Source organism: Leptopilina heterotoma, unplaced genomic scaffold (assembly GCF_015476425.1).
Source record: "Leptopilina heterotoma isolate Lh14 unplaced genomic scaffold, ASM1547642v1 Lhet_260, whole genome shotgun sequence".
Taxonomy (NCBI): domain Eukaryota; kingdom Metazoa; phylum Arthropoda; class Insecta; order Hymenoptera; family Figitidae; genus Leptopilina; species Leptopilina heterotoma.
In genome coordinates, this window is record NW_025110970.1 from 771,406 (window position 1) to 784,395 (window position 12,990).

The 12,990-nt window shown below is 28.7% G+C and overlaps 1 protein-coding gene across 1 annotated transcript in view; it reads right to left on the reverse strand.

The window, feature by feature from the left end:
• LOC122503418 overlaps positions 1 to 12,990 on the reverse strand; it is a 51,757-nt gene that overhangs the window by 28,618 nt on the left and 10,149 nt on the right. The window contains exons 4-6 of the mRNA XM_043613944.1: positions 1,496 to 1,780; positions 1,203 to 1,320; positions 605 to 762 (exon numbers count right to left, since the gene is read on the reverse strand). Coding sequence (XP_043469879.1) covers positions 605 to 762; positions 1,203 to 1,320; positions 1,496 to 1,780 — 561 coding nt within the window. The remainder of the gene's footprint in view (positions 1 to 604; positions 763 to 1,202; positions 1,321 to 1,495; positions 1,781 to 12,990) is intronic.

Genomic DNA, 12,990 nt, shown 5'->3' on the forward strand with positions numbered 1-12,990 from the left:
CCTTGGCACGGCACGAATTACCAAAGGTATACTTTGTGTCGTGCCTAGGCACGGCACGAATTACAAAACGTTTTTCGTGTCGTGCCAAGGCACGGCACGGGCACGACACGAATTTTTGTTTTTTTTTGTGTCCGTGTCGGCCCTTTTGTGTTCATTTTATGAAAACGAAAAACGAAAACAAAAAACAATTAAATGTAAATTTATTACCAAAAAAAATTTTAAGTTTAGTTTTTTAAAATGTTAATAACTTAGAATAAAATAACCAAAATGTGTTCAATAAGGGGTAAAAATGTGATGTTTACACACACACACATAATCAGTTTTGATAGAATTTTCTTTCAAGCATTGGATATAATATAGGAAAGAACTTTCGGTCATTATGTCTAATAGGATTTTAATCAAAAAATCTTATTGGAAACAAAAAATAAACATATTTTCGACTTCGTTTTTCATTTTGAATAATTTTCTTAATTTTTACTGTTGAGTTGAGTTATAATACACGCAACCTTATTGAATAATTTTATCATATTAGAATAGAATAGAAGACAATTAAGATTGAAATGGATTTAGTCAAAATAATACGTCTATTTAAATAAAATATTACTTTTCATAGTACAAAACTGATAACTCGAGTAAATATTTTAAATATCCTCTGGATAACATTTCAATGCATAACGTTTCGTCCTTTATTGTATAAAGTTTTATCACAGTATTTAAAAATTCAATCAGTGCATTAACAGTGTCAAAATCCTTCACCGTGTTCTGAAAATCAATAATTTTATTTATTACTATGCTATTCTTATGAACCAAGTCAAATATATATCGATACCTTCATGCTAAAAATATCCCCTTTTACTTTGGTCGACGAAAATGATGCACTTTACACAAGGGAAGAAGTTACCAGAATACACGTGTTAAACAACAAAATTTCATATTTTGGGGCGTTCCATGTTCCAAGAGCAGGGCAAACTTTGAATCTCAGATTTTTTTCATACTTCGCCATTTTGTTGTCTCAGGGATAGTTTATAAGTTGTGCAAATAGTTTTGCCAAATTTCAATAATTTTACAAGATATTGTTATTTAAACTTGGATAATTAGTTTAGATGACCAATGTGAAAGAGATTTTTGTAATATGAAGATATCGAAATGATCGATAACTCAATGCATGCCATTGGAGAAGGAAGTAAAAACTCTAATGTTACTCGTCTTATTGTTTCAATTAGAATTTTCTTTGATTCTGGAATATCCAACATTGTAGTTGCTGAAGAAGAACCACTGAATTTGTTTTCAACATCTTGTACGGTTATTTCATTACAATAACTGTAAAAGCATTAATGTAAAAATGCAAAAAATATTATATCATATAATTAAAAATATATAAATAATCAATTAAATAGCAAATAATATTAAATACTATTATATTATTTTTAATATTAAAACCAGATTGTCACTAGCAAATGTCTCTATTATAGGCATGAAATCCACCAATACTTACTTGGCTAAAGTAAATGAAGTGCAGCAGATGTTTTGAAATTTCTCTAAATCGGAAATATTATTTGCTTCAATAAGTTTTATTACATTGCCGTATAGAAATGTAATAATTTTAAGGTGAATATATTTAAAGCTCTCTGTACTGTATTCTATTAGAAAATTGAACAACTTTGCTGCAGACAATACTGAATGTGAATCGAAAATTGTTCGTTCAAGAAAACTTAGTAAGCTTTCTTCATGTTTTTGAATTAATTGAATTCCTTGAGATTCGGTAAAATCAACGAAAACTCTAGAAATAAAAATTTAGCCTCATAAAGTTATATAATTTTTTATCCGTCATTTTAAATTTCTTAAATCGAACTTTCAATTCATCATTATAGAATGACATTTTTACCACTTCTTCGTCACATGTGTGGGTACCGCCGGAATTAGAATTAATTAAAAATATTAATTTTTATTATTTTTTAACCGAAGAACTATTTTAAAAAAACCGTTTGTCGAACAACTTTCTTTAAACTGACTCCAATTTTTTTTATTTTTTTCATAAAAATTAATACAGTTAAACCTGGATAAGTGAGAATTCAAGGGACCGAGAATTTTATCTCACTTACATAAGTTTCTTACATATATCCACAGGTTCTCACTTATAAATGTATAAATGTTTTCGCGAAGGCATTTCGACTTTTCAAAGAATTGAAAACTTTTGTATTAAACTCTTAAAAGCAAACGCTTCTTGTTAAGGGGAGGTTCCCATTGCGGGAGTCAAAAAAATTGATTTCTTTTTTATTGTATTTTTTTAAAGCTATATATATGTAGAATATGTGTGTATAGCGATTTTTTGATCCGAAGAATATTTTCGTTTTTATGAAGTCTTGAACTCACCGCCGTCCCGAGCACTGAGTAACAAATGTCAGGCAAATCGAATCAATTTTTAAAAATTTTGCAAATCTGACCTCAGAATCGTAAAGAGCGACCCTAAATACCTATAGATATTTATCATATACGCAAATTGAACAAAGAATTGCAAAGAATACAATTATTGCACAAAAATGTTTCTGAAACCTTAAACGCGTTTTACTCGAAACAAGATTTTAAAACTGGTGGGCATCGTAGCGTCTAAACTATTTAATCAATCAACTTCGGGTTTGCGGATAATTAAAGGTAACTAAATTCTACTGGGGTTATACCTATAATATGATAAAATTGTTAACAATAGAGATTTTTACAAGAGATCAAATATGGAAAAATAATGCGAAAACGCAGTTTTTTTAAAAATGTGTCCGCCATTTTGTCATTTAATAACTTTTTAACTATTTTATAGGTATAACCTATTCTTTAGGATGTCACCTTTATAAAAAATTTTGAGTTTTTGTTTTAGACTAAAAATTGCGCAGTGTAGAATGCCCACCGTTTTCCCTATTTAAAAAAACATTATTTTCTAGATGCGCCATATTGGCCGCCATTTTGCATTTTTTTGAAAATGAAATATATATTTTAAAAGTTCAAGAATGTATCTTTATTTAGAAAAAAAAATTACATCGTTAAGTCATAGCCGTTCCTCGCAAAAAATTGTCAAAGTTTGTGTTTATTTTGGCCCCCGCAATGAGAACCTCCCCTTAAATTAGATTTGAAACTACATTTTTCTGTGTATGACATATATGTATTAATTAGAGTTTAAATAAAAGCGGTCTTTGTTCCTGGAGGTCGTCCATAAATTACGTAAGGCATTTAGGGAGGAGGGGGGGGGGTCAAATTTTGCTGAAAAATGTCTTACGTAATTTATAGACACCCCCCTATACATCTATTAAAATTTTAATTATTGTTTATTGATATCTGTAGACTTTTCGGAAATAATACGGAAAAGATTCTCCCTTATAGAGCACGGAGAGAAAGGAATAGTAGACACATCCAGATACATGGATATCACAGCCATGTTAATATATTGAAAAATACGGGATATCCACAGTTAAGGCTAGCATATAATGTTCCTTATATACTATACACTTATTTCATGAAAATGAATTTACATAAAAACTAATAGACAATAACAATAATAAATAATAAACAATTATAACATTATTTATACGCAATAAACTCACAACGCGATTATATAGACGCGACAGGAGACCGACGCGATGGACAAATTGAGACGACCATTTTTAAAAAGGATGCCATGATAATGAATTGCGCGCAACAAGTATCGAAATTTTGAACTAACTGGATCTCCCAACCAAAGTTTATATGGATGAGGCAGCCATATGTGAAAATCCATAGTATGAATTGTAAGCCCAACCATGACTATGGATGTCACATCCATATTTGATTCAACAGTATAATATGGCTCCCTCATTCATTGAATATTGAAAGTGCTTCCATCCTGAAAGTTGTCTCTTCCATTGAATTGGATAACACAACAATATTCTGCTCAACAATATTTTTATGGATATCTCTTCCAGACTTTTTCTTTCCGTGAGGTTTGAAAATCACTTACAGATTATCACTTAAAGTGGTTTTTACATGTAAAAATGACGGGAGCTGGAAATTACTGTCACTTATCCAGGTTTGACTGTAATTCCAGTTCAGACGATAACTACCATCTTACTGAACTTAAATCTCTTTGGTTTTGGCATTTTTGAGTTTTCTAATCTGAAAAAACACATACAAAGCTGGCATCAGTATTTCTATCAGGGCTAAAAGTATTGCTAAATTTTAAATAAACAAACAGGGTCAGTCCATTATATTTCACCTGAAGCCGTTGCGGCCTATTTTTAAAAAAATCTCATAATTTGTAAAAATGATGTTTATTATCCATAGAATTAATTTTTCAGAATTCTTTTATAAAATTTTTTGAATTAAACTTAGAATTTTTATTTTTAAGTTGAGTTGCACAGTAAAAAGGTTAGATTGACAGTTATGAAAATTTAATAAAAAAGCATGGAAATAATTTAGATAATACAAATTTCTTGATTGATATTTGTTAAAAATGAGCTAATTTACTTGTATAAATAGATTATTATGTAAACATACCTAAAATAATAGATAAAAATTGATTTTAAAATTTACCTATGAAATGTCAAAAGTCACTACATTTTATTTACACTTTTCTAAAAAGTTTATAAATATTAATAAATTTATTACTATTTAATGTAAAGTATTTTTAATGTACTTTCATAATATGTGCTAACTTTTTAATTTTATAATATAGAAATATAAAAAATGTTACGTTTAATATTGAGTGTTTCATGATTTTCAGTGATTTTAATCACTTATTTCTTCTCAGGTGCAAGACCAAAAAATCCCATTTTTGTCTTAATATTAAAGTTTGATCTTCTTTTCCATTCTATTAAATTTTGGTGATGGAGAACAAATTACTTTTCAGTTTAAAAAATCTGCTGAAAAAACGAATTTGTTGGTTAAAATGCAAGTAGATTTTTGCAAAACTATTGAGATAGCCAACTTCAGTGTTATAAAATTACCTGCATTTTAACCAACAAACTCGCTTTTGGAAGCAGATTTTTTAAACATGAATAAAACTACAAAGTAGCTCGTTCTCCATCACCAAAATTTAATAGAATGGAAAAGAAGGTCAAACTTAAATATTAAGACAAAAATGGGATTTTTTGGTCTTGCACCTAAGAAGAAATAAGTGATTAAAATCACTGAAAATCATAAAACATTCAATATTAAAGGTAAAATTTTTTATATTTCTATATTATAACATTAAAAAGTTAGCACATATTATGAAAGTACATTAAAAATACTTTACATTAAATAGTAATAAATTTATTAATATTTATAAACTTTTTAGAAAAGTGTAAATAAAATGTAGTGACTTTTGACATTTCATAGGTAAATTTTAAAATCAATTTTTATCTATTATTTTAGGTATGTTTACATAATAATCTATTTATACAAGTAAATTAGCTCATTTTTAACAAATATCAATCAAGAAATTTGTATTATCTAAATTATTTCCATGCTTTTTTATTAAATTTTCAGAACTGTCAATCTAACCTTTCTACTGTGCAACTCAACTTAAAAATTAAAATTCTAAGTTTAATTCAAAAAATTTTATAAAAGAATTCTCAAAAATGTATTCTATGGATATTAAACATCATTTTTACAAATTATGAGATTTTTTTAAAAATAGGCTGCAACGGCTTCAGGTGAAATATAATGGACTGACCCAATAATATTTTTGTAATAATACGACGTTTTCTACACGGAGAAAAAGGAATAGTTGACACATCCAGATACATGGATATCACAGCCATATTATATTGAAAAATACGGGATATCCATAGTTAAGGTTGCTGCATCCATATTCTATGGCTGGCTGTATATTGTTGGAGTAGCAAAAGATCTATGGTTTCTATGGTATCTATAGACAGAGGTAGAGACAGGAGGTGAAACTTCGGTAGTGGGGATGAGTCAAGAACTTTTCTTTAACCAGGCGTATTTCGTTTCGAAAAGTCGCCGGCGCGGTGCTTCTGCACATCACTCACACATTCAAATTCTGGTATACCGTGTGTTTCACATGTGTATGATATGATTTTAATTTGAGGTTAACTTTAAAGTGCAATCGAGACACAATGTGTGTCATAACGGATATATATATATAGAAATAATGTGAGTGATTATTAAATTGAGTGTTATTCAAATAATTAAAAATTCCGAAAACGTGCTGTGTGAAAAGTTGAAACAAGAAGAAAGATAAACACAGCACTATGACTATTACTTTTTGTTAACTTTTAATACACTTCATGCTATAGTTTACACATTTTTTTGTTTTTAAAACTTTTTTTTTAATAACTAAAAGATGTTTGAAAATATAAACACTTATATTTCATATTGTATTTGTATAGAATATATTTTCCCGTGTTTACCTGTGTAGCTGCGCAGAAGTCCGTGTGGTCTATTGCGGCGAAAACTTTTTTTGAAAGTAAACGCCTGACCATACATCAGCTGAGCGACTCAGCATTGCCATACCCCCACTACCGAAGTTTTTCCTCCTGTCTCTAGGAAAATGACTTGATTTTTTCTTAAATTTTGTAAGAAATAATCAACTGTTTCTATTTACCCCTAAATTTTTGCAAAGTTGAAAAATTTAGGAATAAATAGAAACAGTTGATTATTGCGATTTAATGATACCCATATTTTTTACTTCGCCATAAAATTGTTCCACGGAAGTGTAATAATAACTCAATATATACACAAGAAAACCGAAAGTATTCCGATTTAAAAAAAAACTTATGTTATTGGTGAAACTTAGCAAATCTGTTTCTATTTACCCCAACTGACCCTAAGTAAATTAAATAAATAAATATAATTAAATATAAAAAACTCTACGGAAGAAAAATTTTTGGTTTTTAATTCTTATTATGTTTTTGGAATTTGGAAATTTAACCCTTTAACGCCCAAATATGCTGATTTTTAACTTCGGTTTCAAGCTCATAATATTAAAAGGAAAAAATTATTAAAAATTCTACAAGGACATATCCATACGTTTTTAGGGTCGCTTTTTCGAATGGCATGGTCCAAATTTCCAAAAAGTTACGTTTAACCCTTATTTTTTCAAAAATACTCAAAAAATACAAAATTTTGGAAAGTAATTTTTTTTCATATCCCAATGGGAAATTTATAACTGGCGGAGTACTGCACCAGCACTGTCAGTACTTGCAGCTACGCTGACAGACAGCACTGGCATAACTCTGGGATGATAACGCTGTCTAACGCTGGCGAAGTACTGCCTGCCAGTGCTGCCAGACAGCGCTGGCGCAGCACTGGACCAGTGCTGGCTGAGAATATTGCCGCAATAAATGCCGTATTGTTATTAATTAGTCGTAAATTCATAATTATAAATAATTTAACAACAAAATGGTAAATAATATTAATAAATAGTTATTATTCATAAAATATTCCTCTTCTTAAAGAAATTGTATTAAAGATGGAGACTAACAATGGATATAGTAAATGAAGTAGAAAAAAATTTTTTATAACATTTAAAAATTAAATAATAAACAATTGAAGGGCTACATAAAATAAGGAGACGAACGCGAGGCTTGGAAGGGATAGTACCAGTCGGGTAGCAGTGACAAGCCTTGAGCCGCTCGCTGCTACCTGACTGATATTATCCCTTTCAACCACGCGTTCGTCCCCTTATTTTATGTAGCCCTTCAATTACAGTAAATGTGCATTAGATTTTCATATTTTAGTACCTAACGAATGGAATCTAGAAATATCGCAAACCTATGAAAATAAACAAAATTGCTGACGAGGGGAATCGAACCTACGGACTAACAGACTAACGCTCTAACCACTATGCTAAAGACACATGTGTACAGTAAAGTATTAATATCTCAGTATCATTCAGACATACAATTATTGAGTCAAAGATGAGAAAAAAATAGGGATACATTAGAAATAATAAATTGAAATAAAATAAATTAAAATAAATTTTTAATAATTAAATTAAATTACTTTACTTATTGCATTTAACATTTTACGTAATTTTTTAATAATTTTTTATTCATAGTAAGAAGTATAATAGTATTTTAATAGGAACCAAATTATTATTGAGATTAAAGTTTAAATATTGTTTATAATTTTAATTTGTTTAAATAATTTATTATTTACAAAATTAGACAATTATGTGTTACATCCTGTATATTTTTCACTTTTATTTTTCAAATTATATTTTTCAAATAACTTAAAATGGGCCCTATAAGAGTTACACTAAACAGACCAGACAAACATTTCAAAATTATCTTTTCCCTAGAAAATTCGTTCAAACAACATTTTTATCGCTCACAGATTGTACCGTGAAAAAGGCAGTTCAAATTTCATCCTTCTTAACAGTTAACCTTCTAGAAAAAATACTTTTTCCGAACAAAAGTCAAAGTGTTTCCAAATGTTAAAGGAAACCATAAATTGTAATATTGTAATTGCTATGACCACACAGGAAAAAAAAAGTCTGACTCCGTTTACACCTTAAATTCAGCCCATGTATTTCACATAAGTCTGTCCTTGTTTAACGGGGCTGACTCCGTTTACATCTTAAATTCAGCCTCAAAAAGAGGCTGAAAGTAAAACTTTTTTTTTAGCGTGCAGATGTCTAAGGAACGGCCTTTTTAAAGGTACGGTCGAGAGTGCATACATATACACATTCTAAAATGTGTTTAAATAATAGAAACGTTAATTTTCATTTGCAAATGAATAATAAATAAAACAATAAATAAAAATGATAAATAATTAATATTTTAACATTATCAATAATGTGTGAAAATAAATATTTATTGTTTATAAAATAATTAATAACAAATAAATATCCACAAAGAATAATTATGAATAATAATCCAATAATAATTCACAAATTATTAATAACAATTTGTAAAAAATAAATGATCATAAAATCAAAATAAATAATTGAATAATGCGACAATTACGTTAAAAATTACGATAAAATTAAAATTCAAAAACCTACATACATTTAAAAATTATAAACAATTAAACTACGCTATAACAAATATTGTAAAATTATTATTAACTAGCAAAATCCTACGCGCGCGATGCGCGCGTAAATGATTTCAAGAATTATCACGGTAGCAATTTACCTGCCTGTCTTACCACAGAAAAAGTACATACGGGAAAATGTTCATGATTAATAAAATGAAGAATATATTTTAGAACTATGAATACGGAAGAATTTTTGAAAATCCTACAAAACCGTAGGTTGAAAATGTACGGAAAAAATTTTTCAGGGAAAGTTCTCGAACTGTACCTGAACACCTGAACAGTGAGAAAAAGTTGAGGTCTAATCCTGCATTACACTAAAGAAATTCTTGAACTTTTCAGGAATCTACTGTGTAGAGCACGAGAAATTCTCGAAGTTCACGGCAGATTTTTAAAAAATTCAGGGACATCTTTAGTGTAATGCAGAATTAGACCTTAACTTTTTCTCATATCCACCGTTCAGGTACAGTTCGGGAACTTTGACTGAAAAAATGTTTTCCGTGTGCTAAGAGTTTTCGATAAAAATTATAATGAATTTAATGGAAACTTTCTGATCAGAATAAATTTTCGATTTTTGTGAGACAACATTTTTCTGTGTTCCTTTTACAAATTAAAACATATCGATTATAATATCGATATGTTTAAAATTCTTTTAAAGAATTTTATTTAAATTTTTTGAAAATAATCAGGGGAAGTTAGTCACCATAATTATAATTTTATTTTTTTAAATTTCTTCACAATATATTCAATTATTTTCATAAATAGTAAAACTCATTGCAGAATTTCAATTATTTTTAAGACAATTTTAATCACATTCCTGGAAAAATGTAATTATTCTTAAAAATTTTATTAAAATTCGTGGAAAGAATTCAATTATTTCTAGAAACAGTAAAAAATTTTTCTCAAGAATTTAATTATTTCTATAAGTTGCAAAATTCTTTAGATTTACTAAATTCTTTTGAATACTATTTTTAAAAAGAATCCTTTACTAGAATTCAGCTATTTTCATAAATTTCTGTAAAATTCTAAAGAACAACTCAATTATTTTCAAATGTAATAAAATTCTTCGCAGAAATTCAATTATATTTAAAAATTTGTTTAAATTCTTATCAAAATTTTAATTATTTTTATAAATAATTAAATTGTTCTGTACAATTCATTTTTTAAAAAATTCTTTGCAGAAATTCAATTATTATCAATAACATTTTAATAAAATTAAATAATCAAATTTTCAATTAAAATGATTAAAAAAACATTATTTTCAAAAAATTTTAAGAAACTCGCCAAAAGAATTATTTATCATTCATAAAAATTCTAATAAAAATTTTTGAAGCCATTTGTAGATTTATTTATATTTGAAATCAAATAAATTTAAATTTGATGAGAAAAAAACCGGAAATAATTAGGACAAAGTCGTGAAAAAACCGGGAATTTTGTTAAATATAGCGCACAAAAAAATTATTATTACAAATTTTTAATTCCTTAAATTGTCAATATTTAGAGACGTATGACTCTCCCCAAATTTAACTCTATATAATTGTTATTTCATGGAATTTTAAACTTTATAATTATTATTTACTCAAAAGGTAGAAATATCTAAAATTTAATGCTAACATTATTGCTTAGTTTTTATTTTATGTCACTGAATACGTAATTCGTAGAATATTCTATGAATTAATGAAAATCTACACTGAAAAAAAAAAATCCCAGGTGCGATTTTTTGGTCGGCCCATAGTTGGGCCAACTTTTACAAAGTCGGTCCAACTTCTCGTGCCAGAGGTTGGGCCAACCATACAGATGATAACGGCGACCGTCTAACGGCGACGATGGTTGGCCCGACAACTCATAAGGAAGTTGGCCTAACTTCAAATGCATATGTTGTGCCAACTATACATTTCAATGGTTGGTCCAAAGACTGACGCCAAAGTTGGCACAACTTTAGATGCGTAAGTTGGGCCAACCACAATTTTCAAAGTTTGGCCAACTTCAACAGCCAAAGGTAAAAAATTATTAAAAAACTACATTATTTAAACAATTAACACGTTATTATTAGCGGGAACATCAGATATAACCTTTACCTATTACAGGGCTCGAACCAGTGAAAGTATTTAAAAATACGGACTTTACGGACCAAAAATGAAAAATTACGGACCATTTACGGACCAATTACTGACAAAAATATATGAGTACATTTTTCTTAAAACTATAAATTAGATTTTTTCATAACTAAATAACATGAAGATATCGATAAGCAATCGATTACTTCATGTTTTATAATAATTAAAGATAGAGTGATAAAATCATTATCAATTCAATTATTATTTTCAAGAATTTTTAACTAAAATTCTTCTGAAAATCGATTATTTTTAATAATTTTCGAAAAAGTTCTTTGACAATTTTCAAATCCATTTGTTTACAATATTCAATTTTACGAAATTTCAATTATTTGTAAATTCTTCAATTAAATATGTATATTAGAAAATAAAAACTTTAAATAATATAAAAAAATCAGCAATTAAACTTTTTCAAAAAAAAAAATTAATTCCACAGAATTGTTAGTTAAAAATATGAAAAATTCAAATTTTCAAAGATTTGTATCTGAAACCTTTTCAAAATTTAATTATTTCTAAAACTTTACGCTCTAATACTTTTAATATTCAATTATAATCTAAAATTTTAACTGAAATCCATTTATAAATCAATTTTTATAAAAAATTCTACGAGAATTTCATTATTTAAATACAAAAAAAACAATTTATTGAAAATTTATTGAATATTTACATATGTTTCTTAAAATTGAATTCTTTTAAAGAATTGTATCTATCAATTTTCAAATAATTTGAATTCTTTTGCAAAATTTTATTAAAATAGTAGATATTAAAAATAATTAAATTAGGGAAAATTTTTGAAAATAATTGAAATTTTTCCAAGAATTTTATTAAAATTTTTGAAAATAATTGATATTGCGGAGAAGAATTTAATTATCTCTAAAATTTTGACGAGAATTTAAAAAAATTTTTGAACATAATTGAATTTTTGCGAAGAATTTTATTACTTTTGAAAATAATTGAATTCCTTCAATCATTTGTAATTTCTCTAAAATTATCCGAATTATATCGTATAACTTACGTACTTTACGGACCTTTTTCAATCGAATTACGGACTTTACGGACCTTTTTTCAAAAAAACGGACTTTTACGGACTTCAAGCAAAGTTACGGACTTTTACGGGATTTACGGACCTAGTTCGAGGCCTGCTATTATTATTAAACACAATCTCATACATACATTTTCGAAAATATCTATCGCTCGCTGGGATCGAACCCCTAACCTAACGCACCGAAGACTTATACACTGACCACTACGCTACGCTCACATGGGAGTGCATAACGCAAAATGTATATTTAAGCTGCAACAGTCGGGCCAACCGTGGCCCAGAGTTCGGCCGACCAAGAAAGTTTAAGTCATTTAAACCGCATTTGACAAAGTTTTGACAACCGTTGGGCCAACCGTGGCCCAGAGTTCGGCCAACCAAGAAAAATCAAGTCAATTAAACTGCGTTTCACAAAGTTTTGCCCACCGTCGGGCCAACCGTGGCCCAAAGTTCGGCCAACCAAGAAAGTTTAAGTCAATTAAACTGTGTTTCACATAGTTTTGCCAACCGTTGGGCCAACCGTGGCCCAGAGTTCGGCCAACCAAGAAAGTTTAAGTCATTTAAACCGCATTTGACAAAGTTTCGCCAACCGTTGGGCCAACCGTGGCCCAGAGTTCGGCCAACCAAGAAAAATCAAGTCAATTAAACTGCGTTTCACAAAGTTCTGCCCACCGTCGGGCCAACCGTGGCCCAAAGTTCGGCCGACCAAGAAAGTTTAAGTCAATGAAACTGCGTTTCTAGAGTTTTGCCAACCGTTGGGCCAACCGTGGCCCAGAGTTCGGACAACCAAGAAAGTTTAAGTCAATTAAACTGTCTTTCACAAAGTTTTGCCCA